The sequence below is a fragment of the Cnephaeus nilssonii genome, assembly GCF_951640355.1.
Source record: "Cnephaeus nilssonii genome assembly, chromosome: X".
In the NCBI taxonomy this organism is placed as follows: Eukaryota; Metazoa; Chordata; class Mammalia; order Chiroptera; family Vespertilionidae; genus Cnephaeus; species Cnephaeus nilssonii.
The window spans coordinates 38,150,910-38,177,958 of NC_137071.1; the positions used below are offsets into that span (position 1 = coordinate 38,150,910).

Sequence of the window (27,049 nt, forward strand, 5' to 3'; positions counted from 1 at the left end):
AGCAACTCCATGATGTCTCAGGAATAGAGAAGGGGAAGCTAGGGCACATCTAGGGGTCATGCTCCCTTTTCGCAACTGAGAGAAAGACCTCTTAAACCTGGGATTAGGATTTACTGCAGTTCCTAATTTCTTCCCTCTGTCCCCCAGCCATTTTATTTAACATGAGCTAAATATACATTCCTGGTTTCTTCCCTCCCACCCCACCCCAGACTACAGCAGGGAAAATAAGCACCAATAGTAAATGGGAATAATTAAAGCCCCGCCTCTCAGTAAGCCCAACCTTTATACATATACATGCCATGTGAATTTTCTTCTTTGGAGTGACTATAGGATGAAAAAGTGGGGATCAGGACAGTAAGCCATCACCCTGACAGTCACTATTTCCCAAAGTACCATCCATGTGTGAGCTGGAGGAGGGCAGGGGAACAGGAATGGTGGTAAGGGGAGAGATTCCCCCAAAGCAGCATGAGGGGTCAAGGAGGTCCCCAATGTCTCTTCTGGGTGAATGTCCCAATCAACCGAGCTCCTGGTAAGTCTTATGCAAGGGTTTCCTCAAGAAGATGGCTAATTCCTGATGCTTCAAACATCACTGCCATCTGTCTCCCTCAACTTCCTGGGGAGACAGGATGTGGTTGAAACCCTCTGCCCTCCCCAATGAGTGGATAATATTCCTGTCCCCAAAATGTTCCTTTGGAAAAACTTAACATGGCAAACAGTACAACATGAGCACTCTGGTTTCAAAACAAAATCACAGAACATAAAGAGTAAAAAAGAGAGAGTGAGACAAAGACATGAGTACTTCCAGAAGGTCTACAAAGAGGAAAGGGGCAGGGTATAAAAGAAAAAAAAATAAAGCCATAAACAACACGCTGTCTACCAGGTTCCATATGCCTGGCATTTGTCTTAGTACCTGGGCATCTTCTGCTGCCCCTATCATGGAAGGAGGGGATGGACAGTGCGATACATCAGGGCTGGGGAGAGGGGGAGAGTGAGGGCTCTGGGCAGTTGAGATGCCAGCCCTCTGCACAAGCAGCAGCAATTTTTGTGTCATCATTGTTTTGTTTAAAACTGTAAACAGCACCACTTAAAAGTAAAATAGATCAGAAAAGAACGACTGATAAACATTGTTTTCCATGATTATAAAATGCAAATAATACAAAAATAGATAATTGACTTTTGATATATTTATATATATATATATATATATATATATATATATATATATATATATTAAAAACAACTTGAATGCAACATAGACATGGGTAAACTTGAAGTCTCCCTGCTAATCCCCCCATGCCTCCCTCTAGCAATTGGGTCTGGGGGCTGAGGGCAGGTTGGGTGGTGGCACTGGCAAGGGTGGGTAAGTTGCTGGCAGCAGGATATGGGAAAACATAACCTGCATGTGAGAAGCTACCTTCCTCCTTGGTATAGCACAGAGGAGGGAGACTAGTGTTGACCAAAGCCTTCAGGAGACTCATAAACTGGTGCCCAAGCTGGGCAGAGCAAACCCTATCTGGGTACTAAGGCAGGGCTTCCTCAAAGGTGCTAAAGCACTGAGAAACTGGCAGCCCTAGGAGAGGCCTCCTAGGTGGCCTTGTCCATCCAGTCACTGGTCCCCAATGGACCAGTCTCTTTTGTGTATTATCATGATCAGAGCTGTCTGGCACTAAATAAGCCTGCTGGGTATAGAGATGAGGGCAGCCACCTCTACTCAAGTCATATCTTCCCTTGAAGTCTCATCAAAAAGCAGTATCCCAAGACCTTGCAATGCAGACATGGTGTTTGTCTGGTCACAACCTAAGTATGGACTGGACCTTGACACCTATATTCAGGTCATATTTGGTGTCAGCCAAGTAAGCACTGTTCTATGCTTGGGAAGAGGACTGGAGCTTGGCTGGCTCTCCCAGTGTCACCCTGCATTGCCATCACATGTCCCTAGGCAGGTTTTTCTTCCTCTTCTACCTGCAGCTGGAATTTGGCCAGGAACTACTTGGATCCAGAATGAGATTCTAGAGGAGTCTGCTTCTGCAGCCATGACCTCTAACTGCCCCACTTCTGGTAGTGAGGATCTTATCCCTGGGCTGGCCAAGACAGTGAAAAGACTTGCAGGCAGCAATGTCCAAATAATAAGCTGCTACTCAGTCCTAGGCCCCACTCTGTGGTATGCAAACTTCCAAAGCCCAGAAAAGTATGTCTGGGCTTGATGCCGTCTTGTCACTGAGGGCAGCTCTCAGCCTTTGGCTAAAGGCTGAGCAACTAAATTTTTCTCTTCCCAGATAGGCTGGTGGCCCAGTGAGTTCTGGAGGCTAGTGATGGCTCTATTACCTGCTGTGGTTGCCACAGTCCACATTCAATCAAGAGCTTGAGCTGCCCTAAAGCACAAGCAGAGGCAGAGGAGGCAATTGGTGGGTTTTTCCCTATTGTAAAGGCATTTGGTGAGTGTTTACTTCCTGACAAACAGTCAGGCAAATTTCAGCCCCATATTCCTAGGGCAACTTTGGTGGACAGGTTGGAATTTGGGCACTTCTCTGCTGGAATGCTGTGCTTGGTGTAAGGAGGGCCTTCCTCACCCTATTTCACTCTCCAGCTCCATAACTGATACATTTCTTCATGAAGCAAAGTCAGCCTAGAGAGCTGGTCTGGGTCTCTTGAGTGGTAGTATTAGTGCCATGCAAACTTATGTGATGCTTCCAGGGTTACAGCTACTACCAGCCAAGCCTGATTTGGGGGGAGGGGCACTGGGCCAACCCCAATCTCAGAAATGGTGACAAAGATCAGTACAAACATATCTCCTGGCAAAGGAGCAATTTGCATACAAAGTAACCTTTGTGACTGGAGAGGGGAAGGCAATGGCATCTATTCCCAAGCCAAATTGCCATCTCAGGAATTTCAGGAGCCCTGTTGACCTCTTCTCATAACAGGCAAGGAAATGGGTGGGGGTAAGTGCAAGAACAGGCGTGGCCATGGGAGGAGCAAGGATCATAATTTGGGTGGGTCAACACATCCAGACAAAAAAATGTTCCATATGCTATTTCCAATAAAGAAATTTAAAAGGAACCCTCTCATATTGGTGATTAAGAGGCTGAGCCTGGTAAGATCAGCCTGCTGCAACGTCTTCCTGACAGCAACTTTTCCCCACCAGTATTTCCAAGCTAGTTTAACAGAAAAGAGGATGCCATTCATTCCATAAAGGGCTTGAACTGCCATGTAAATGAGCATCCTGAAGCTTGGCAGAGGGCAGATCAAAGTCTTTCCTCTCAAGAAGCCTGGTCCTTTGATGATGCTAAGGACTTAGATAATTGGGAAATGAAAACTCTTGAGTCCAGAACAACAGCCTAGATGCCTTTGTTATCCTCTCTTGGGAGTGCTAATCTGGAGCCTCTTCACAGCATATAAGTGAATGGGTGGGCAAGGCATAAGGAACTTTTTGTGTTTGGGGGAAGAAGCAATTTTCCCTTCTAAGAAGCTGGGTTGCCTCGAGCTCTGCAAAATCTGAAATCCTCTTTCCCACTGGCTGGGACAAATGTACCTTCATTTCCTAGCCTTCCCTTGGAACCTGCAAAAACCCTAACTCTTATAGCCAAGCCTAATTTAGGCTGCTTTTCTTCTCATATCTCAATTAAAAGAATGTATTCTTTGTGATGAAATTATGAAAATTTCCTTTGGAGGAAAAAAAGAACCAAAATTTAAAAGCACCTGCAACTCCATAAGTCACAAGCTTAAGAGAGGAAAAAGAAAAAAAAATCCTATCATTCCAGAGCTCAATACTTACAGCAGTGTCTATAATAGAACCCTATTTCGTCTCCTGTTTGTAACTGGGTTAATTTGATCAATCCATTAAGGGGATTAGCATTTTTTTCCTTCAACCCAAGCTATGGCAGGCCAGGTTTAAAGGCCCCCATCTGGTTATGATGCCAAAGTCCACAGCAGTAGGCAATGAAATATATGCCACATGATCCTTTCTAAGGACAGCTAGCTGGGACAAATATACTCATTTGATGTAATGGTGGCAGCTACGCCAAGACAGGATGGAGTGGGGAAGGGGAGGGTCTGTACCATAATTTCACATTACTAACAGCAAACAAGCCCCCTGTTCCCACATAGAAGGCAGTGCAGACCTGGCTGTTCATCATTCACTGGACAGTGGGGGGTGGCAGGGGCACTAAGGGTTCATCCTCTGTCAAGGATGCATGCTATATATATACTCACTAACTTGGCAATTGGAATAGGCACAAAATTACAGCATCCCAAACCTTACATGGGTCACAAGAAGAAACCCCGAAAGCAAAAACTGGAGCACAGCAGCAGCAGCCTCCTGGGGCAGATATACTTGAGCTGAATGTGGCCACAGATGGCAAAAGAGGGAAGTGGGAAAACGAAGGTGAAAACTCATAGGAGCTTTCCTTGGCCAAAAGGATTTTCAAGTTAAACAGCAACCCCCATCCCCAAGCCCCTCTGCCCAATCCCTGATCCCCATTCCCATGCTCAGGCCCCATGCGCCCACTCCAGAATTGATAATGACTGCTCAGCTAGGTTTCCATTCTGGTGGAGAGGCACAATGCTCAGCCTTCTCCTTTGACAGATCAAGGCTGGAAGCCCCATACTGAATGGGCTGAGGCTGCAGAGGCTCAGGCTGGATCCTGGGTAGCTGAGGGATGCCATGGGTAATGCCCACAGGCTTGACCTGGGGCAGAGGGCTGGGACTGAAGCCTCCAGAACTGGAGGAGTAACTGGGCTCATCAGCAGGCAGCAGCTTATCTCGAGGCCTGGCCCTTACACTCTGGGAGTCCTGTGGCTGGAGCTTATAACAAGGGCCCATGGGAAGGGGTAGGTTCGAAGGCCGAGCTAGTTGAGGCCCAGATTCCCCTGCTGCCCTTGACTCTGGCCCTGATACTGACAGCAATACTGACATAGCCACAGGAGGTATGCAACAGGCTGCCTGCCTACATGGAGACTGGCTAGAAGGCCCATCCAACTGACTGGTACTTATCCAGGCAGGGCCTGTCCCCCCTTGGAGAGGACAGGGAGCCCACGCAGGCCAGTCATAGGCCCCTGGAGGTTCAGTATAGAGGGACAAGGGACTGTCTCTGCCCCATTCTTCCTCTTCTTCATCTGAATCTTCCTGTTGAGCCTGAAGCTCATCGGGGTCCATGTAGCCCTGGGCAAGGTGAGAATTAGATAGCTCCTGCTCCAGGGTGTCTGCAGTATCAAGGGAGCGACTCCTCCTGTTGAGGGCCATGGCAGCAGGTAGGGGTCGTGGGTGCATGCCAGGCAGTCCCAAATATCGAGGGAGACTACTCACACCCCAGGGCAGACCTTGATAGAATCGGCTGCGGTAGTTGTTAAAGGCATGTTTCTGGTAGTAGCCCAGTTCAAAAGCTTCCAAAGAGGCTGCAAGGTCCTCATCATTGTGTAATTCAGGATTCTCTTCACATTTGCCTTCCCCATCCCGTTCTACATCAGCAATATCAAAGGTCACCATAGGGGGCAGCTCAGGGAGGTTTTGAGTAAAGGATGAGTCAGAGTCAGAGCTACAGGACATGCTAGAGAAGAGGTTCCCATTGCTGGTGAACTCCACAAGGGCTTGTGAGAAACTCACGGTGGCATTCCCTTCCTTCTCAACCTCCTCTTCCTCTGGCTCTTCAGGGGGTGAATAAGTAGGGTAGGCCCTCCGGGGAGATCCTCCAAAATTTGCTTCTTGCATGTCTGGCTCAAACATAGCATCACTCTGGAAGAGCTGCATCAGGCAGGTACTTTGATCCTTCTTGGAGCAGGTTCCCTCAAAACGTTTCTCCAGAGGACGGAAGTCCCTCCAGTCTGGCTCACTGCTTGCAGTGGCAGGAAAAGCCGACGTGGTTCCTCGGTGTGAAGTCTGAGAAGCCCCTGATGCCCCTACCACCAGACCCATCACTGATGGGCCTAAGGGTCTCATCTGATACTCCATGATGGGCTTCTCTTGCCGTACCTGGAGCTGTCTAACTTGGGTCTCTCGACCATGAGCCTTTCGGGCCTGGGCCTCCCTAGCACAGGCCTCTCGGGCACAAGCCTCCCTGGCATAGGACTCTCGGGCTCTGACCTCTCTCACATGAGCTTCCTGGGTGTGGGCTTCTCGGGCAAGAGACTCCCTTGCATGAGTTTCTTGGGTATAGGCCTCCCTGGTGTGTGCCTCCCGGGCCTCTTGGGCTTCGAGCTGCTCCCGCCGAAGTTCCCAATACAACAACTGCTTCTGTATGGTCACTAGCCGTTCTTCTTCTGTCTCCATTGTCCCAGGTGGCCGAGAGGAAGAAAAGGGCTCAATGTTCAAGAAGGGGTCAAATATCTCAGAGCTGCGACCATGGAGGTCATAAAGGCAGTCATCCCCAGGTGGGGAGTTCTCAAGACTATCATCTGGCTCATAGAATTCATAAAGGGCATCTCCACTGTAGCTGTCTCGGGGCAGGCAATCCCTGCGGATAAGCCCCAGAGCCTCTCCTGAATCATCCTCAAATCCAGGTGTGGTTGAATCATAATATCCCTCATCACTATTGGGGGCAGATTCTTGCTGATCACTCTGAGGAGTCAAAAGGTCTCCAGGAGCTAGGCAAGGATAAGACCGAACTGGGTCAAACAGCATGTAGCCCTGGTAGCCTGGTGAAATGGTGGGATGGTAGCCCAGATTCATATTGGGTCTTGGGTACATCTGAGCACTTGCCCACAGATATTCTAAGTCATCATCTTCTGCTTTCACTTCTTCTTCCTCCTCCTCTAATTCAACCTCCTCTTCCTCCTCTTCTTCTTCTTCATCATCATCTGGCAAGGCCATCTCCTCCCCACCTCCTTGATAGGTAACCAGGCAAGAACTTCGCTTGGTCCCATCTCGGTTGGCCCTCTGGCCTCCAGAGGCCATGCTGTCTGTCATACTGTCCATGTCCTGCTCTGCTATGATGTCACCACAACCCGTCAGTGAGTCAAAACTTTTAAGGGATGTGACATCTCCAAAGAAGAGGCTCAGTTGGTCCCCCACAGGGCCATTGAGTAGATTTATATCTCCTACCACCACCTTCTCCCCTGTTTCTGAGTTCTGAGGGTCTTCTGGGACACTGGCTTCAGGGGAAGGTTTGGACTGCAAGAGTGCTGAGGCACAGACCCCCATGGGTTGCTCGGGATTTTTATAGGTTGTCTTTTCGGTGGCTGCTGGAGAAGTCTCTGATGCTGAATAAACTTTTGGTCCATGGGCATCTTGGGGTTTGGAATTTTCCTTTCTTGGGTCTTGAAGGGTTTCCTCAGCATGGGGCAGAAGGGCTGAGCTCACGTTCTCATGAGGCCTGGCTCTGGCCTCCTCAGGTCCCTTTGCTCCTAGCTCACTTTGCTCAGCACCAGAGACCTTATTCTTCCGGTGACGGCGAATACTGTTGAAAAAACCTTTCAGGCCTTTCTTTGGCTTGGTCACAGAGGAAACCTTCTCAACCCCAGCTTTCTCTATGGCTCCAGCCACAGACATCTTACATTTGGAACTTGTCTCCAAAGCCCCATGGGCACTCTGAGAACTGGGAAGTTGGCAGGGTGACTCAGGCAAAGGTAAGGAGAGGCCAGTTCCTTCACTGACAATGTCTTCTTGGTAATGGGCTGCTTCACTCAAGCCATCATGGGTCCTGCTCTTGCTAATACCCTTCTTGGAACTGCTTTTCCCAGAACCTTTGCTCCGTCCCCCTCCAAAGAAACTAGGCAGGGTACAGATGCCCTTCTTGCCACCAAAGAGTTTCATTGCAGTTTTCTTCAGCCTACCTGGGCCAGATGAGGATGGCTCTGACCCTGGCCCTTCTATTGTCTCAGCTGCTTTGTTCTTGGCTCCTTTCTCCGACCCTTGGTTCTGGGTATCCACAGAGGCTGCTGCTCCCTTGGTCTGAGTAGCTTCATCTTTTTGGCTCTCCATAGTGATGGGGACAACTCAGGTATGTTCAGCTGAAAATGCAGCCTTCTGGCTTCTGGGCTCTATTATAACATCATCAGTCAGGAAGCATCATAGTTGGGCCTGGAGGAGATGATAAAGATAAAAACAGAGACACAGTATTGGTGAGCAAGCATCCAGGCAGAGTTTGTTTTCACAGGTGTCTGTGGTTTCAGACTTGAGTGGAACCAGAAAGAAAGAAAATGCAGGGAAAAACTTAATGCACTCCATGTGCTTGGCTTGCTGCCCCAACCTCCTCTGGGCCTCAAGACAGCAAAACCCTATAGTGAGCAATAGGCAGTCATCACCCCTATCCTCTTTCACTGGGCAGGGGGAACTGCAGATGTGAGAAAGGCCCAGTGGTGCTAGTGGATGTGGGAGGAGTTATCAAAGGGGGTATGTTAGGGAGAGGCAGAAAAGGCAAGAGGTAGGTCAGCTCTGATGACATAGAATTTTTGAAAAGAATCTGGCAAAAATAGCTCATTGAGTCCTCACTGAACTCTGTGGGGTCCAGACATCGAGTTCATATTAGCCCAGATTCTCACTGACATTTTTCCTGGGGCAGGAAAGATAAGTATACCTGAAATTTCACCTCGTCTTCACAGGCTCCCTAAACTGATGGCAGGACCATGCTCTAGGACCTTCAGAAATCTAGAGTAGGAGCCTCAGACCCACATTCCAGAACTGCAATCCAGGATCTGCTAAGAATGCATGGTGCCCTTGAAGCAAGGAATTCTCTGGGCTTCAGTATTCTCATCCGCAGAAGCCTAGCAATACCTCCCCCATAGTGGTTATGTGTGGGGTAGGTCTAGGTCAGATTCTATTGACTCTCCTGCTGGGGAGATATTTTAATATGGCCCGTAGTCACTGGAACCCCAAATTCTACTTTAGAACCATGAGGCAGACTGTTTCTTCTCCACTCCTCTCATTATTTTGGCCCTCATATAGCTCCCCCGTGTATAAAGGGAACTCCTTGAAGGCACAACTCCACATGAATCATGTTCCTGGCCTGGGAATGAGGCTCTCAACATATATTTAAATAAGTAAACCTAGACTCTGTAAGCTCTACTTTAGGGAGCTGCCCAACCCCCTCCTGACGTATGAGCTGTATGAGAAATTCACGCCCAGGGCACTGCAGCCACATGAGCAGCGGACACGTGAGCAGCCCACTCCTGTCCAAAGAACAGCAGCCCCACGAGCAGCCCGCCCCAGGCCTAAGAGCAGCAGCTTCACGTGGCCTGCACCTGCTCAAGGAGCAGCAGCTGTATAAGTGGCCCACTCCCCTGTCCGAGGAGCAGAAACGATGCGAGCAGCCCACCCCATCTGAGGAGCAGCAGCCACAAGAGCAGCCTGCCCACGATTGAGGAGCAGCAGCCCCACGCAGCCCGCCCCCATCCAAGGAGCAGCAGCTGCACACAGCCCGCACCCTGCACCTGTCCGAGGAGCAGCAGCCGCGCGAGCAGCCTGCCCCCATCCGAGGAGTAGCAGTGGTGTGAGCAGCCCACACCCATTCAAGGAGCAGCAGCCGCCCGAGCAGACCACCTACGGCCAAGCAGCGGCAGTCATGTGCAGTCCAAACTGGTCTGAGGAGCACGCAGCCTGCACCTGTCTGATGAGCAGCAGCTGGGTGAGCGGCCCACCCCCGTCCAAAGAGCAGCAGCCGCACGAGCAGACTGCCCATGTCCAAGGAGCGGCAGTCCTGCACTGCCTGCACTGGTCTGAGGAGCAGCAGCCACATGCAACCTGCACTTGTACAATGAGCAGCAGCTAAGTGAGTGACCCGACGCCGTCTGAGGAGCAGCAGCCACACGTGCAGCTCACTCCCACCTGAGGAGCAGCAGCCAAGAAAGCAGCCCATCCCCCGTCGGAGGAGTAGCAGCTGCATGAGGAGCCTGCACCCTTACGAGGAGCACCAGCCCGGCAAGCAACCTGCCCCTGTCCAAGAAGCAGCAGCCTTATGAGCAGCCCTCCCCATCTGAGGAACAGCGTCAGTGTGCAGCCAGCCCTGACCCATGGAGCAGCAGCCACGTGAGCAGTCCGCCCCTGTCCAAGGAGCAGCAGCCCCACGAGCAACCCACCCCCCATCCACGGAACAGCAGCTGTGCAAGCAGCCTTCCCCACCAGCCAGAGGAGACACCACTGTTGCGAACAGGACCCACCGGAGGAGCTGTTGCCAACTGAGGAGAAGCCACTTCAGCGACCACCTGAGGAGCAACCGCAGCCCAAGGAGCCACTGCCACCCAAGGAGCAGCCCATGCATGACTCTACATATAGATCAATTGGTGAGACCAAAAATGGGTAGACAAAGAAACCCCCAAACGAAAGAAAAGGAGGAATCGCCAGAAAAGCAGCTAAGCGAAACAGAGGCAAGCGATATGTTAGAAAAAGAATTCAGAATAAGGGCCATACAGTTCATAAACCGGGTGGGTGAAAAAAACCAACAACTTATGTAAGAATCAAGAAAAAAATGAAGAGTGATATAATTGCAATAAAAAACACCATAGAAAATTTCAACAGTAGACTAGGAGAAGCAGAGGACTGAATTAGCAAATTAGAAGACAGGGAAGCAAAACACACCCAAACTGAACTGCAATTGGAGAAAAAAATTAAAAGACAGGAGGAGAGCCTAAGGGAGCTATGGGACAACATGAAATGAAGCAACATATAAATAATAGGGGTGCCACAACAACAGGAAGAGGAACAAGGGTTAAAAAACCTATTTGAAGAAATAATGTCAGAAAACTTACCAGATGTGGGGAAGAAAAAAGTAACACAAGCTCAGAGAGTCCCAAACAAGATGAAACTGAAAAGACCCACACCAAGACACATAATTACAATGGCAAATGTTCAGGACAAAGAGAGAATACTAAGGGCTGCAAGAGAGAGACAGAAAGTTACATACAAGGGAGCTCCCATTAGATTATCAAATGATCTCTCAACAGAAACACATCAGGCCAGAAAAGAATGGAAGGAAATTCACAAAGTGATGCAAAGCAAGGGACTGAATCCAAGAATACTCTATCCAGCAAGGCTATCATTCAAAATTGAAGGGGAAATAAGGAGCTTCACAGACAAAAAAAAAGCTAAGGAAATTTATCACTACCAAGCCAGCAATGCAAGAAATGCTAAACTGACTGGTGTAGAAAGAAGAAATAAAAAAGTAAGAAAGAAGACAGGCACAAAAAATAAAAATGGCTACAAACAATTACCTTTCAATAATAACTTTAAATGTAAACGGATTAAATGTAAATGGATCAAAAGACATCGAGTGAGTGAATGGATAAAAAAACATGACCCATATATATGCTGTCTACAAGAGACCCACCTTAGAACAAGGGACTCACACAGACTGAAAGTGAAGGGATGGAAAAATATCTTTCAGGCAAATGGGAATGAAAAAAAAGCTGGTGTAGCAATATTTATATCTGACAAAATAGAGCTCAAAGTGAAGGCCATAACAAGAGATAAGGAAGGCCATTTCATAATACTAAAGGGATTGATACAACAAGAGGATGTAACCCTGATAAACATATATGCACCCAATGCAGGAGCACCCAAATACATAAAAAAAACTCCTGGAGGATATCAAGGGAGAGATCGAAAACAATACAATCATAGTAGGGGACTTTAATACTCCACTGACATCACTGGATAAATCCAATAGACCAGTGGTCAGCAAACTCATTAGTCAACAGAGCCAAATATCAACAGTACAACGATTGAAATTTCTTTTGAGAGCCAATTTTTTTAAACTTAAATTTCTTCTAACGCCACTTCTTCAAAATAGACTCGCCCAGGCCGTGGTATTTTGTGGAAGAGCCACACTCAAGGGGCAAAAGAGCTGCATGTGGCTCGTGAGCCGCAGTTTCTCGACCATGGCTCTAGACAAAAAATCAGCCAAGAAACAGCAATCCTAAATGACTCACTAGATCAGATGGACTTAATTGACATCTTCACCCAAAAGCCACGGAATATACGTTCTTCTCAAGTGCACATGGGACATTTTCAAAAATAGACCACATATTGGGTGACAAGGAAAGTCTCCCCAAATGCAAGAAGAATGAAATCATATCAAGCATTTTCTCAGACCACAATGGCATAATATTGTAGAAATAAACTACAATGAAAACAGCCCAAAAAATTCAAACACGTGGAAGCTGAATAGCATGCAATTAAACAGTGATTGGGTTACCAAGGAGATTAAAGAAGAAATTAAAAACATTCTGGAAATTAATGACAATAAAAACACAACAATCCAAAATCTATGGAACACAATGAAGCAGTCCTGAGAGGGAAGTTTATAGCGCTACAGGCCTACCTCAAAAAAACAAGAAAAAATGGTAATAAATCATCTAACCTTACAACTCAAAGGATTAGAAAGAGAGCAACAAGAAAAGCCCAGAGTGAGTAGAAGGAAAGAGATAATAAAGATCAGAGGAGAAATAAATGACATAGAAACCAAAAACAACACAAAAGATCAATGAAACCAAGAGCTGGTTCTTTGAAAGGATAAACAAGATTGATGAACCTCTAGTCAGACTCACCAAGAAGGAAAGAGAGAGGACCTAAATATACAAAATCAGAAATGAAAGAAGCGAAATAACAACAGACCCCACAGAAAAACAAGTGATTGTTAAAAAATACTATGAACAACTCTATTCCAAAAAACTAGACAACCTGGAGGAAATGGACATATACCTAGAAAAATACAACCTTCCAAAACTCAATCAGGAAGATTCTAAAAATCTTAATAGGCCAATAACTATGGTAGAAATTGAAGCAGTCATCAAAAAGCTCCCAGCAAACAAAAGCCTGGGGGCCAGATGACTTCACAGGGGAGTTTTACCAAACATTTAAGGAAGAACTAAAACCTATCCTCTTAAGACTATTCCAAAAAATTCAAGTGGAAGGAACACTTCCAAGCTCCTTCTATGAAGCCAGCATCACCCTAATACCAAAACCAGATAAAGACAACACAGTTAAAGAGAATTATTGGCCAATATCCATCATTAACATAGATGCCAAAAGCCTCAACAAAATTCTAGCAAATCGGATCCAGCAGTACATCAGAAAGATCATACACCATGACCAAGTAGGATTTATCCCAGGAATGCAAGGATGGTAATATATCCACAAATCAATAAACAGGAACAAGACAGGGATGCCCACTCTCACCACTCCTGTTCAACATAGTATTGGAAGTACTAACCATTGCAATCAGACAAGAAGAAGAAATAAAAGGCATCCAAATTGGAAAAGAAGTAAAACTGTCCTTATTCACAGATGACATGATACTACACATAGAAATCCCTGAAGACTCCATCAAAAAATTATCAGACATAATAAATGAATTCAGCATTGTAGCAGGATACAAAATTAACGCCAAGAAATCTATGGTATTTTTATACACCAATAATGAATTTACAGAAAGAAAGACTAAAAAAGCAATCCCATTTACCATCGCACCAAAAAAAAATTAAGATACCTAGGAATAAACTTAACTAAGGAGGTAAAAGACCTATAGGCAGAAAACTATAGGACACTGAAAAAAGAGATAGAGGAAGACATAAACAGATGGAAGAACATACCATGTTCATGGATTGGTAGAATCAACATCATTAAAATGTCCATACTACCCAAAGCAATCTACTTCACATTTGGATTCCATATAGATTCAATGCACTCCCCATTAAAATACCAACAGCATATTTTGCAGACCTAGAACGAACTTTTGAAAAATTTATCTGGAATAAAAAAAGACCCCGAATAGCTGCAGCAATCCTGAGAAAAAAGAACAAAGTAGGTGGGTTCTCAATGCCAGTTATCAAGCTGTATTACAAAGCCACTGTTCTCAAAACAGCCTGGTACTGGTACAAGAGCAGACATGAAATAGAATAGAGAACCCAGAAATCGACCCAAGCTACTATGCTCAATTAATGGAATAGAATAGAGAACCCAGAAATCGACCCAAGCCACTGTGCTCAATTAATATTTGACAAAGGAGGCATGTACATACAATGGAGTCAAGACAGTCTCTTCAATAAATGGTGTTGGGAAAATTGGACAGATACATGCAAAAAAATGAAACTAGACCACCAACTTACATCATACACAAAAATAAACTCAATATGGATACAGGACTTAAACATAAGATGGGAAACCATTAAAATACTAGAGGAATCCAAAGGCAGCATAATCTCAAACATATGCCGAAACAATTTCTTCACTGATACTGCTCCTAGGGCAATGGAAAAAAAAGAGAAAATAAACAAATGGGACCACATCAAAATAAAAAGCTTTTGCACAGCAAAAGAAACCATCAACAAAACAACAAGAAAGCCCACTACATGGGAGAACATATTTGCCAATGTTATCACCGATAGGGGCTTAATCTCCAACATATACAGGGAACTCATACAACTTAACAAAAGGAAGATAAACAACCCAATCAAAATTGGGCAACAGACCTAAATAGATACTTTTCGAAAGAAGACAGAAGGAAGGCCAAGAGGCATATGAAAACATGCTCAAAGTCACTAATCATCTGAGAGATGCAAATCAAAACGACAATGAGGTACCATCTCACACCTGTCAGAATGGCTATCATCAACAAATCAACAAATGACAAGTGCTGGCGAGGATGTGGAGTAACAGGAACCCTCATGCACTGCTGGTGGGAATGCATACTAGTGCAGCCACTGTGGAGAACAGTATGGAATTTCCTCAAAAAACTAAAAATGGAACTCCCATTTGACCCAGTGATCCCACTTCTAGGAATATATCTCAAGGAACTAGAAACACCAATTAGAAAGGACATATGCACCCCTATGTTCATAGCAGCACAATTTACATAGCTAAGATTTGGAAACAGCCTAAGTGCCCATCAGCAGATGAGTGGATTAAAAAACTGTGGTACATCTACACAATGGAATACTACACTGCGTTAAAAAAGAAGTTCTTACCATTTGCAACATCATGGGTGGAACTGGAGAGCATTATGCTAAATGAAATAAGACAGGCAGAGAAAGATAAATATCACATGATCTCACTCATTTATGGAATATAATGAACAACATAAACTGATGAACAAAAATAGATCCAGAGACATAGAAACATTGATCAGACCATTAAACCTCAGAGCGAAGGTAGGGGAGGGTGGGGGTAAGGAGGAGAGATCAACCAAAGGACTTGTATGGATGCATATAAGCCTAACCAATGGACACAGACAACAGGGGGGTGAGGGCATGATGGGGGGAATGGGGGGAGTAATGGGTGAATAAGGACAAATATGTAATAATGAAATCAATAAAGAAATTTTAAAAAATAAATAAATATATAAATAAGTAAACCTAGTGCAAGGCACAACTTTCTGGTCTAGGCTCACAATCCTCCAAATGTCCAAATTCCAGAGATGGAATAAAAAGAAGGGGAAAAAGCTACCACCTACCTCTAGCTACAATACATGTTCCCCCTCCAGGACTGATGTATTCATTTCAGTCACTACAGCAGGTCAGTGGCTGCATCAGTGAGCAGTCTGCTAAAATCCAGTAACCCTTCCCTGAAAAGTCCCTCACCACTATGTCCCTCCTCTATAAGTAGCCGCTAGCAGACAGGGATCCGGGAGAAGGGACGAGAGGCAGAACAGCTGCTGGGAGCCAGAGAGAGAGGTAAGCACCAATTGAAGTAGAAGCAGCTGTCTAGCCATCATCCCTGTGATTGGTTGCTACCATAAAAAGAGTCATGCATTCACCTCCAGTGGGAGACAATGGACCAGCACTGGGAGTGGATAGAGCCTCTGACCTCATTAGAGGACCCCTCCTGGAGCCTTGATCCTGTTTGGCAAAGACTAATTTTGTACTTTGAGCCTTTCTTGGCTTGATTTGAATCATCAGTGTGATCAGGCTTCCATCAGGGGCACTCTGCAGAACTGAATACTAAACTTGGAGCAAGATAATGTCTGGTTATGTTGAAAATAAAAGAAAAAAAACTCATCTGATACCCTCTCTGCAGAAATTTGTATTGCCATCTGCTCAGGTTAGGGTATTTTTGCTGTGTGACATATTTTTACGTGACATTGTTCCAGTTTAGTCCTGCAATTGATAGCCCCAGTAGACAGTGCAGCCCCCATCCTGCAAATACATAATCATACATACACACACAACGAGTCAAGAGACCTGACCCCAGGGTCTGATGGGTGCAGGGGCCCTATCATATATTTGACCCCCCTACTTTCCAAAGAAAAAACATCTGTTTTTACCTCAGCCCTGAAATTACTGTCATTATGGTGTGGGCATGAGAGATGGGGTGGCAGTAGTGCAGTTGTTTGTGAAACTGTATTCCCCTTTGTGGAATTCATGAAACAAACCTCTAATAACATTTGGTAAGTGATAGACATTGAACACAGTAATGCAAGGCGAGACAAGAAGGGGGAACTCCCAGCCCTTGCTTTGGGAAATTCCTATGCTAACTGGTAGAGAAATCTATATGTAACAATCTGAAAGCACAGCATGATGCAGGCCTAAAGGAAAAGCCCCTATTATGACTTAAGCTTTGGTGGAAGGTTATAATTCTTCATACCTTGTTATCATATCCCAGGATAAATTTGAAAGGCAAAAAGACAGACCCTGGGCTCAGAAAGCTACACTGAAGAGGAGACATTCAATCTGAGTAGAAATGGCAGTGATTTAGGGGGAGAGATGGGTGAGACTAGTAAGTTTGAATTGACATCAAGGAAGACCACAGGCCAAGTGAAAAATAGTATGGGCCTAGATTTCCTTGTGAATCAAAGGCTGAATTGTACTGCTGGGTTTAGAGCCATGGGGCAGTCCCTTTGGACCTTCTGCTGCCCTATTGCTGTGCTCCATTGGGGTAGAGGACAGCCCATTGCTCTCTATATTATCCTCTTCCCTGCCACAGGCATCTGTAGTATGTTTTGAAAGTAACCATGGGTCACAGACTGGCGTCTAGGCAATGCTAGGGGATCCTGACTAGGCCAACGCACCTTCTGTGAAGTGGAGATCAAACCAGCTCTCCTACCTATCCACCCCCATCTACCCAGTCCACGTCAGTGGTGTGGGGGTTAGATGGGATAATGCACACCAAAAGCACTTTGTAACCTGTAAAGTACAGTGCAAATGAGAAATTAATAACAGGCATTCCTGTTATTATTACCACCTTCCTGGTCAGGTCCCAGTTACTTAGGAAGTAGCAGACCATGTATAAAAGGCCACTCCTTTGGGTGAGTAATTTACTGTAGGGAGCCTGAGGGACCACCTGTCTTGGCCCGCACTGAGGAGGAGCCAAGTGTGAGGGGATTTTAAAGACATGTGTGTGGATTTATACAAAGTCCTCTCCTAAGGGCAGTTTAAAAAACCCTGTGATTATGTAGTTGGAATGAGTGAACTAGGCAGGATTGTGTCCTGGAACTGAGATTCTCGCCCTCTAGCTTCAGGCCTTCTTTCTAACGAGGCCCAAGGTCGTCTTTGCTGGCAAGAGCCAGCCTTGAAATTGTGCTATCTCTTATTTCCCTGCCTAGTTCTTCCCAGGGCCATGCTCTCCCCATAGCCACTCACAGTGTCTCTGTCTGCTTTCTTCCAAGACAGTAAGAAAGTAGGTGGCAGTAATGACAGTAGGGGGCAGTAGCCCCCCAACCCAGGCCCACCTAGCAACCTTTGGCTCCTTGCTACTTTCCTTGCTACCCCTCAAGGTCCCAGTGCTGTCCCTCCATGGGCTATGCTGCCTTTACTTAGGGCCATACAGTTCCATGTCCAGGGGAGTGAAGTGGGGCAGAAGGCAAAGGGGACAGCAAGAGACAGATCTTGCAGATTCCTCAGGCTGGGACTGACTCCCATCTTGGTTCCTGCCAAGAAAGTGGTCCTGCCAAACACAGGGCCCTGTAACGCTTAGGTTTTTCAACCTGTGTGGCTGTCTTAATTTCAGGTAGACTGTTGGGTTAAGGGAACCCTCTATGGATAGTTTATGGCCCTGGACAAGAGCTATTTGCTGCAGCTGCTGCTGTCATGGCAGGGTGTGGGCTATGTCCATTCCTGCTCCCAGGGCCAGCTTCAGTCCATTCTGGGACCAGTGGAAGGCTGGCTACTTGCACAGAGCTTCTTCCTTCTCCCTCCTCTCAAAACACAGGCAGGACACCAACCACAAATCTGTCTCAGGTACCCTTCTTGGTGAGGAGGAAATAGCTGCAGCCTGAGCTTTGTACTTTCCAGCTCAGCTTCCTGGGGCCAGCTCAGCCAACTTAGAGAAGGCCAAGTTCAAGGAAGAAGTATGTGGATTTATGCAGTAGCTCCAGAGACATTGCCTCAATAAGCCATAATGCCTCAAAACTCCTCCAAGCAGTTTTCCTGGGGGCAAGCCCACACTGGGCCCACCCTATCATTGTGCATGGAGATGGGCTGAGGAAGGAATAGAGAGGAATGAGGAAGGAATGGAGCCCTGCCACTGCCCTCCACCCCTGAAAGTCAGCCAGTTCTACACTGTAATCAGCTCTGCTCGACCTGGGAGAAATCAGCAAGTTCTTTTAGTTTCCTCAACTGAAAAATTGAACCTATTGAGATGTCTACCTCTTCAAGTTATTGTAAAGAACAAACCCAATATACATTAACCCTTTGCACTCGCTTGCTTTTTTCTCGATTCCTTTATTCTACTCGGGATTTAATTTTTTAAATACCCCAGATTTTACAAAGCGCGGCAGTAGAATAAAAAACTGGAGTTTCTTTTCATACAAACTTATTTATTTGGATTTTTTTATATTTCAAATTATTGATACATTCCATAACCGTCACACTTGACATCGAGTGCAAAAGGTTAAGTATCAAATACAATGCATTATATAGCAGAGGTTAAAAAACATAGCAATGAATTTTTAAAATAGTTATTCAAATTCTAGTTGGACAATTTGTAGCACAAAACTACCTCAGGCAGGGTTGAGTAGGGTGCTTCCCAAGGCTCTGTGGATAAGTCACCAAACCACCTTGGACCTCAGTTTCCCCAAATGGTAAATGAGGGCAACCTTACAGGAGGCTTTAGTTTCTCTTTTAGCCAAACTTTGCTATTCAGGCACCAAAAAGTTGCCTCCAGTCAGCTACTGCCTAACAACTCTGGAATATCTGGGAATTTCAACTAGCCCAGGCCAGAAAGGTCAACAATTCAAACTCAGCTAAAGTACCAATATCAAAGAAAATGCAAATTAACAGATATCCTGCACCCAATTCAGGGTACTTACCAGTTTATAAAGTGCTCCCTACTCCCTCACGCACTATTTGTCCTTCTCATAAATTCCCCTGATGCGGGATGGTAACTCCTTGTCACAGAGAAGGAAACTGCCTAGGCTTGGAAAAAGATTTACCTAAGGTCATACAGTGGGATAGTGACAAAGCCACAGCAGCTCCCAGGCCTCTTGAGTCCCATCCACAACATTCTGTGTTGGCCCCCAATCAAATGAGAAAGACTGAGAGCAAGGATTGTTGTGCAGGAGCACATCACACAAGAGCCATCATCTCCTCCTCCCCTCTCATCCCTGTCCCAGGTGAACCTTTTCTCTGAAGCATTTCCAGTTGTCACTGGTTGCCACTGTTTTGGCCCCATCTAGCACATTCCAAAAACCCTACTGACCAGAATCCAAGGGCTGCCAACCCAACCAGTGGCTGCTCTCCTCATTAGCAACTTCCCCACCCCGATCCTCACTACCAAACCATGACACATGTTCCTTTACTCTGTTTCCCTTGGGAAATAAACTTGAGAGGCCAAAACAAAGGTTCAAACAGAAACCTGCCAACTGGGATAAAGATGCAAAATTTGAGCTATTGTTTAAAGAAAATGATCTATGAGAATATATGAAACTTAATCACCCATTTCTAAAGCCCACACACAAGGTCCACTCTCAAAACCATTTGCTCAGGGCCTGAAGGGAGGGATGCCTAGCTTGGCACCTTTTGGCAAAGCTATAAGGTTGCTGGCAGAACCCCACCCAAGCTATCCCCGCAACAACCCCTCCACTAATTTTCAGCCTTTCTGTTGAGGGGCACCTCCTTTCAAGAAGGCATCCCACCAACTCTAGAGGCAAGCACAGACCTTTACTGGACCTCTCTCTCCTGCTCCTATTCACCCACCATCAATCAGTCTCTCAACTGAGTTATTAACATACTCAGCCTTGGGTAATTCATTCAGAAAAGCCTCAGTATGTCCATTCATCTCTTTGGGAAGGACTCTCCTTCATCCTGTACTCACTACATCTACCACAGAACAGGAGCTCAAACAACAATGGTTCAGTTGAATTCCAATTCAGCCGAAGTTTGTTAGCCCAGAACTAAAATGCCAGCTTTATCCCTTACAGGCTGTGAGGTTTGAGAAAATTGTATAACCTCTCTGAGACTCAAATGCCTTATATATAAAATGAAGAAAATGCTACCTATTGTGCAGCGCTGTGGTAAAGATTCAAGATGATAAATGTAAAGGGCAACTGGCTCACTAGATACTGAGCAGATGTTCAATAACAGACCCTGTTGATGGAGCTTCTTGCAGCCACTTTCTACTCTAGCTCCTCAGCTGCTACCCCATGTCCTTTAAAGATGACACAAGCCTTTTAGCTGATCTCCCTCTGGACACACTGCATGCCATAAAGTTGAATTCCCACCCCTTGCCTCCCCCCTTCCATCTCATCCATCCTGCACACCCTTGCCAGATTCAGTTTCTTATAACCTTGATTTCAGCACATCATCCTTCTACTTACTAAATTATTTCACATTGCCTACAGAATTTGGGCCAAACCCCTTTGCCTGACCTTCAAGATTTGCTCTCCCTGCATGCCTCCTCCAGGTTTCCTAGCCTTACTCCTCTGCCCCTTAGGTCCAGCCCCCAATACACAGGGGCTTCTTCATTCTGGGAGATGTGGTGACCCAAATATCACCTCTTCCAAGAAATGGGCTTTCCTAGTGTGTCTTCTTAGTGCACCAACTTTCTCCTTAAGGTTCCCTGCCCAGATTGCCTGGAACAACAGGAACTCTTAGGGCGACCTACTTGCCACTCCCCTCTGAGGCTCCCAAACCTCCTTAGAGAGGAATGTATCTGAGATGGATGACTTGCCTTCAGAGTAAGGCTTCTGCTACATTAGTACTAACACAGCAAGGGTAATACTGGAGACAGGAGACAGGCACCACCCTCAGCCCCATCCCAGTTCAGATGAAAAAACAAGAGAGCAGTTAACCTCAGGCAAACAGATGAGATAGGCAGCCAAAGGAAGCCTGCAGAGGAGAAAATAGGCCAATTGAACAATGGAGATCCCTGACTTTCTTATGTATCCACTCCCATGTACAAACCATAAACTATGTGAGAGGCCAGTTAAGGCAACTGAGGCTTGACAGGGGACTAGGATCAGTGTGCTTGAGGAAGAAGCCTTGAATTAGGGGACAGGAGCTTTGTGCTTCTGTGTAAATTGGGCAAATATCTTCTTTGTTTTGGGCCTCAGTTTTCCCATCTAGAAACAGGAGATTGGACCAGGGGTCCACTTGCCCCAGGTTTAGTGAGAATCTGGGGGAAGGGTAGCCCTGTGCCCACATTTATAGTACCTGCTGAGTCAGGAGGCTTGGTGGGGGCATGTGATTTTGGTGGTTTTAAGCTTTTCTGGGAGGCCTGGATCCCTGGCTTGTTGAGCCCAGTCCACCACTGCAAGACCAAAATGCACTGTGGCCCAGCTTTACTTTTCATGCATGTACCCCACAACACTACCCAACATATTACTCTTTCAAAATGCACTAGGCCTGTCCTGTGAATATTTTATATTTGTCCACAGAGGAGAGGTACCACAACAGGTACAGTCCAGCCCTCTTCCCCCTGAGAAAAGCTGCAGCCCTAATAGGGCAGGCTGAGGAGTGCTGTATGTAGAAGGGGGCTTAGTATGTGCTTGGAAGTCACAGGGGGAAAACCTGCAGGAGATGAAAGCAATGAAATCTCTACAACAAGAAATGCAGATCAAAGGGTCACAAATGCCCCTGCAACACTATCATGCCTGCCTCTTACTCTACCAAGATTCCTTGAGCCATTTTCACCATTGCCCATATTATCCTCTAATCCCAAAAGGGGAGGTTCAGGGAAGCAATGCACCCTCATTCAGCTGGCACCTGCACCTCTGCAGTGGTCCTGGTTTCCCTCCCTGCCTTGCCATGGATATACTTATACATGCACAGGTTTGAAAAATAAGACCAAGGAGAGGAGATGAAAGGCTCTGTGATTATTTAATTCAGAGAACTGAAGTTGGAGAAATGGTTTAACACATATGAAACCTCCAATGGATTGTTAAGCAGAAGAGCAATGGTGCCAGTTGCCCTCAACTCCACCCCCAACACACATACACACACACACACACACACACACACACACACACACACACGAGTTTAAGTATAGCAAAAGAGGCTCAGATTAGCTCTGAGAACTTCCTGGCAGCAACATGGATAAAGTGATACAGGAAGACAATGAAATGCTACCTCTGGGGGTTTTACCTTTATCACCTATCTTATCTGCCTGGACAGGATTCCAAGCAGGGGAACTTATGGAATAACACTGGGAATGCCCTCTTCTAGCCTCAAGTAGACTATCTGTAAGTGAGCGGGCTGGAAGCCCCTTCTTCCTTTTTGGTTTTGTAAGCAAGCCAGTGACCTGCCAGGCTTGCTGCTATTCTTCTCCTTCCCTAATCCCCTGGAGCAGCCAGCTGAGCAGGGGTGTTCCCTCCTCTACCACCCCCACACACATTTTCTAAGAGTGTAAATGTAATAGTTCTTAAGGAATTTTTCACACCTCCACTATGCTAGAAGAGAATCATTGGACTGGCAATATCTTCCAACTACTTCCCTCCCTTCTGAAAGTTTTAACCCCCTTGACAGACTGCAGACCAAGATCAAGAAGCACAAGAGTCATGTTAGGGGAGGAGGGGCTCCCAGATTGGGCCCCCAAGCTAACCCAACACCCCTTCATTCTTAAGAAATGGGTGAGGTGAGATGAGGGGTTGGTTAATGAGATGTGTTTTGAATGGAGGCCATTGAACACAGTGGGATACAGTGGAATAGCCACTGCACAGGAAGCAGCAGCCTATCCCCCTATTTCTACATGCTGTGTGACTTTAAGCAAGTCCCAGTTGGTTTCCAGGGCTCAGGATTCCCATATATAAGCACATAAGTCCAAACTGGCACTCCATGAAGGCCTGTACAGCTGGAAGGAAGGGGATCAGCAGAGGCCTGAGGGACACTTAGGCTCCACCATGTTGGTATGTAGGCTCCAGGCTCTCTCCTTCCCCCTCCCCAACCCCCACAAGGCAGAAGGGAGACTGATATGGTACAACTTCCCTCTAGAGATAGCCAACCCCCCAGTTCTACTTCCAGATCAAAAGTTGGCCTCTTACCTGCCCAACATATGGCATGCTTCTAATCTTCATCTAAGACTTCACACTAAAACCCTTGCTAAAACCCCAATTTATTATGGCATATTTACACACATACACACACATGCACATACCCCAAAACCTCCTAATTCCCCATTCTTTGATGGTCCCTTTCCCCATGATCAGATCCCCATTCCATACTCTGGCATCTGGGAAACCCCACCACTGGGCACCAAACATCTTAGAGTCATACAATTTCAACCAGAAAATACCCAGTCACCTCACTTAGCCTGCTTGCCAGCAACACCCCTCCTATTCCTCATTTTGCTTATACCATTACTCTTTGCCTTGCCAAACCCCTCTACTTTCTGGAAGCTTTCCAGGATGATCCCCCTGCATACAGAGATCTCCTATCTCACCATGTTTTGCCTCTAAGCTCACGAGCCAGCATCCAAAATATGTGTGGTCTGGGATCTGGACAGTCCAGATCCTGTGCTTGCTATTGAAGAGATATATCATGATTTTTGTTCTTATAGTTTCAACCCATCCCCCTTTTCATCCTCATTAGGCATACTCAATAAATACCTGAACCTTGAGTATCATTTCTCTAATCACTTTCATATGGATCAGGACAAGTACAAGTTGGAGTGGCAAAGGTCTTCTTGAAAGCTCTACAAAGAAAGCAAGTCCTTCTGGAGCATTTCTTAACTGCTTTGCATTGCTAAGCTTTGATGGGGTTGTGGCAGAGTTCCGGGTTGCATTTACACCTCTGAGGGGTTATGAGACAACTCAACACATCCATGTTATCAGAGACAAAGTAGAGGCAGAGAAACGTAATTATAGTTTGCCTACTATTATAATTTAGGCCCCAAAATGCCCAAGGGACTCAGGCAGCTTGGAAGAGAGCTCTGAGAAAGAAGTCATCATGGATTGCAAGGGACAGGCAGGAAAGGCATTGAGAAGGCCCCAGAGCTAAAGCCAGAGAGGAAAGAGAACTTGGACATGTAGGGTGAGTGAGTTTGGGTATGGGGAAGGGAGTTAAATAGGTTGCATATTTTAGGAGGCTGTTGGTTGGAGGCAGGGCTGAGGGCTGGTCCAGCACTGGGCTGAAGATGCCCAACTGCAAGTTAGGGGGTTTGTGTTGACACTGGTCAAGGTGGGAGGAGATGAGAGTAGTATGGTATCTGCAGTAATTGCAGGTGTCACAAAAGTCCCCAGCTCTCCTTCCTCCCAAATGAGGGATTTACTGGGTCTCATTGTCTCCTCTCAAATGGTTCTCCACCCTCAGAAGTTGGTCAAAAGTCCATAAAGAGCCTGCTAAGCTCCTGGGTTGCTCCCTCTCTCCTGCTTCTCAGGAAGGCCTAGAGTCCATTGCCAGAGGCACACCACCTGCAATGACTGGGCAGTGAAAGAATGAATGAAGGAAGGTGCACTGGGGTGGGCTCTGCTGGAGTCACCAGGTGTAGGGTGGGGATTCCAAAAGCTCAGTGCCCTCCACCCGCCTATACCCACACAGATACAGCAGGCAGCTGCAGAGGGAGGCTTTTTTTGTGTGCGGGACAAGACTCACCTTAACCCTGCAGCCCAGGCCAAGAAGAGCCTAGCCAAAAGGAGGCCAGCTCTGTGTGTCCAGTACAGCTGCCAACTGGGGAGCCTGGTCTGTGGTTGCGTGGCAGGCATAGCCGCTCCCTCATGGCCAGGGAGCCTAGGCAAAGTCAGGCAGTTACCAATGTCAGAAATGTCTGCAGCAGACAATGACAGCGGCCTGGCGGGCAGGGTATTTGAAGTAACTGTGAAGTTGGAAGGTTTGGTGTTTTCCCTACTACAATAATTGCTTGCTCAGCCTCTGACACAGAAACCCCTTCCCAGCATCGTGCTTATCGTTATTTTTGAACAGGAGAGGCTGGAGAGAAAAAATGAGGCCAGTGCCTACCCCTCCCCCCCCCCCCCCCCGCAACCCCCCAGTCCACGGGGGAAAGGAGGCTCGGCCAGGGAGGAGACAAAGGGGCCTTGCAGTTCAAACCCAAGGACTACCTTGAGCTGCAGCTGTATCCCGAGGTCCAACAAGAGCCTGATTGCCAGTCTACTGGTCCGCCTGTCCCCAGGGGCGGGCGCCAGATGTGCCTGGAGGCCCAAGGGCAGGGGGCACAGCTGGTTGGGGTCACGAGGCCGAGCTTCTGAAGGGAAGTGGGCAGCTTACAGGCCAAACTGAGATCCCCCAGAGAGGAAGCAAACAGTGTAGATACCCCAATCGGACCTAGACCAGCGCGTCGGCTTGGTCCACAGAGGGAAGAGGGAGGAGATGCGCAGAGAAGGAAGGGGAGGGGCAGCAGCCGGGCTGCTGGAATGAGCGATTCCAGCTAATGTGCTGCAACAAAGCTGCAGAGCTCCGGGCCTACAAAAGCACCTCTGGGGGTGCTGGCTGGCGGCTACCCTCCAGGAACTTGCAAGACAGCACGTGCGGGCCTCCTCCCCGCCTCCCAGAGTACCCAGAGACAGGGCCGAGGCTAGCCCGCCCGCCTGCCCGCCCTCTTCCCTCACCCCCACCCCCCGCCTTAGTGGCCCACGTCCAAGGGACTTTGTTCTGGCCCTCACCGGACAGTCCTCAAAGCGGATTCCAAAGGGGAGCAGAGAGCGGCCTGGATGCCTACCGGCTCAGCCCTAGAGCTCCTCTCTGGGCGGCCAGACCTGAGCACGCGGAACTGCACCACACCGCAGGCTGGCGGAGCCTCCTGGCTACCCCCAACGCTTACCCAGCCGGGTTCGTTTTCCAACCCGATTATTATCTGCTGCGCCGCCCTGGCCCCGGCTATATCCTCGGCTTCCGTGGCTGAGAAGGCGGCCACCGCTGCTTCTGCCGCCGCTGTGGCTCCAGTCACCTCCTGCGCTGGCTCCCCTTCCCCAGACTCAGGGCAGCTTTCCATGCCCCCTCCCCCGCAACTCCACAGCCACAGGGTGGAGCGTCCGCGCCCTGATTGGCAGGCATGTGGCCCAATGGCCAATGTGGGAAGGCGTGCCTTGACCCGCCCACTGTTTTCCTCCCTACCTTTCTCTTTAAATGCAAATAAACCTGAGTATGGTTTTGGCAGAGGACTAGGAGGGTGCAGAACCCCTCGCTGGGACTCCTCACTCCCGCCCCAAGCCAGTCGAGTGGCTGCTTGGGGACACCCAGAGCTCCTGGTGCCAATTGAGCCCCAAAAGGGCTTGCTGGAGCCCTGGAGCTCAGTTTCGGTTTTGTATGAGTCTCATTTCTGTGGTCGCAGTGCAATCCTTCTGTGGTGCCCTGGCTGCCACCAGGCAATTTATTCCAAAGCAAGAGACAGGCCGAGAGAGGCGGGTCAGAGTGGCTGGGGCGAGCCAGGAGGAACTGCAGAGCCCTTTGGAACCTCGCCAAGCCCAACCTTAAGGCGTGGAGAAGGCGCCGCAGCCAAGGCTTCCAGGCCTCTGAGAGGAGGGACTCACCTGCCAGGAAAGCCAATTGCAGTGCCTGCGCCCCAGCTTCATCGGCCTCTTCGGCACACCAGGGCCTTTAGGGACCATTCTAGACCAACTTCCACCCTTTTACAAAGGGCCTGCTGCTGCCCAAAGTTGGGGAGGTGCATTCCCAAGGTCACCCAGTGCACCAGCGACAGGGCAGACTTGGAATTCAAAACTCAGGGCCCCTGCTGTCCAAGGCTGCTTTCATTTTTCTTCTCTGGAAATATCTGTTTTCACAGTTTGACCCTCATCTAAATTTC

The 27,049-nt window shown here is 47.4% G+C and overlaps 1 protein-coding gene across 1 annotated transcript; it reads right to left on the minus strand.

Moving 5' to 3' along the window:
* Positions 1-1,318: 1,318 nt before the first annotated feature.
* AMER1 (APC membrane recruitment protein 1) lies at positions 1,319-26,210 on the minus strand. Its single transcript, XM_079765106.1, has 2 exons — positions 26,066-26,210; positions 1,319-8,011 (listed from the first exon to the last, which is right to left on the minus strand). Exon 2 carries the CDS (start codon positions 7,910-7,912, stop codon positions 4,526-4,528), a length of 3,387 nt encoding a protein of 1,128 aa, XP_079621232.1. The 5' UTR covers positions 7,913-8,011; positions 26,066-26,210; the 3' UTR covers positions 1,319-4,525.
* Positions 26,211-27,049: the final 839 nt, after the last annotated feature.

Coding starts and splice junctions, on each gene's coding strand:
- AMER1 (XM_079765106.1), bottom strand. CDS start 7,912: ATGGAGAGCCAAAAAGATGAAGCTACTCAGACCAAGGGAGCAGCAGCC.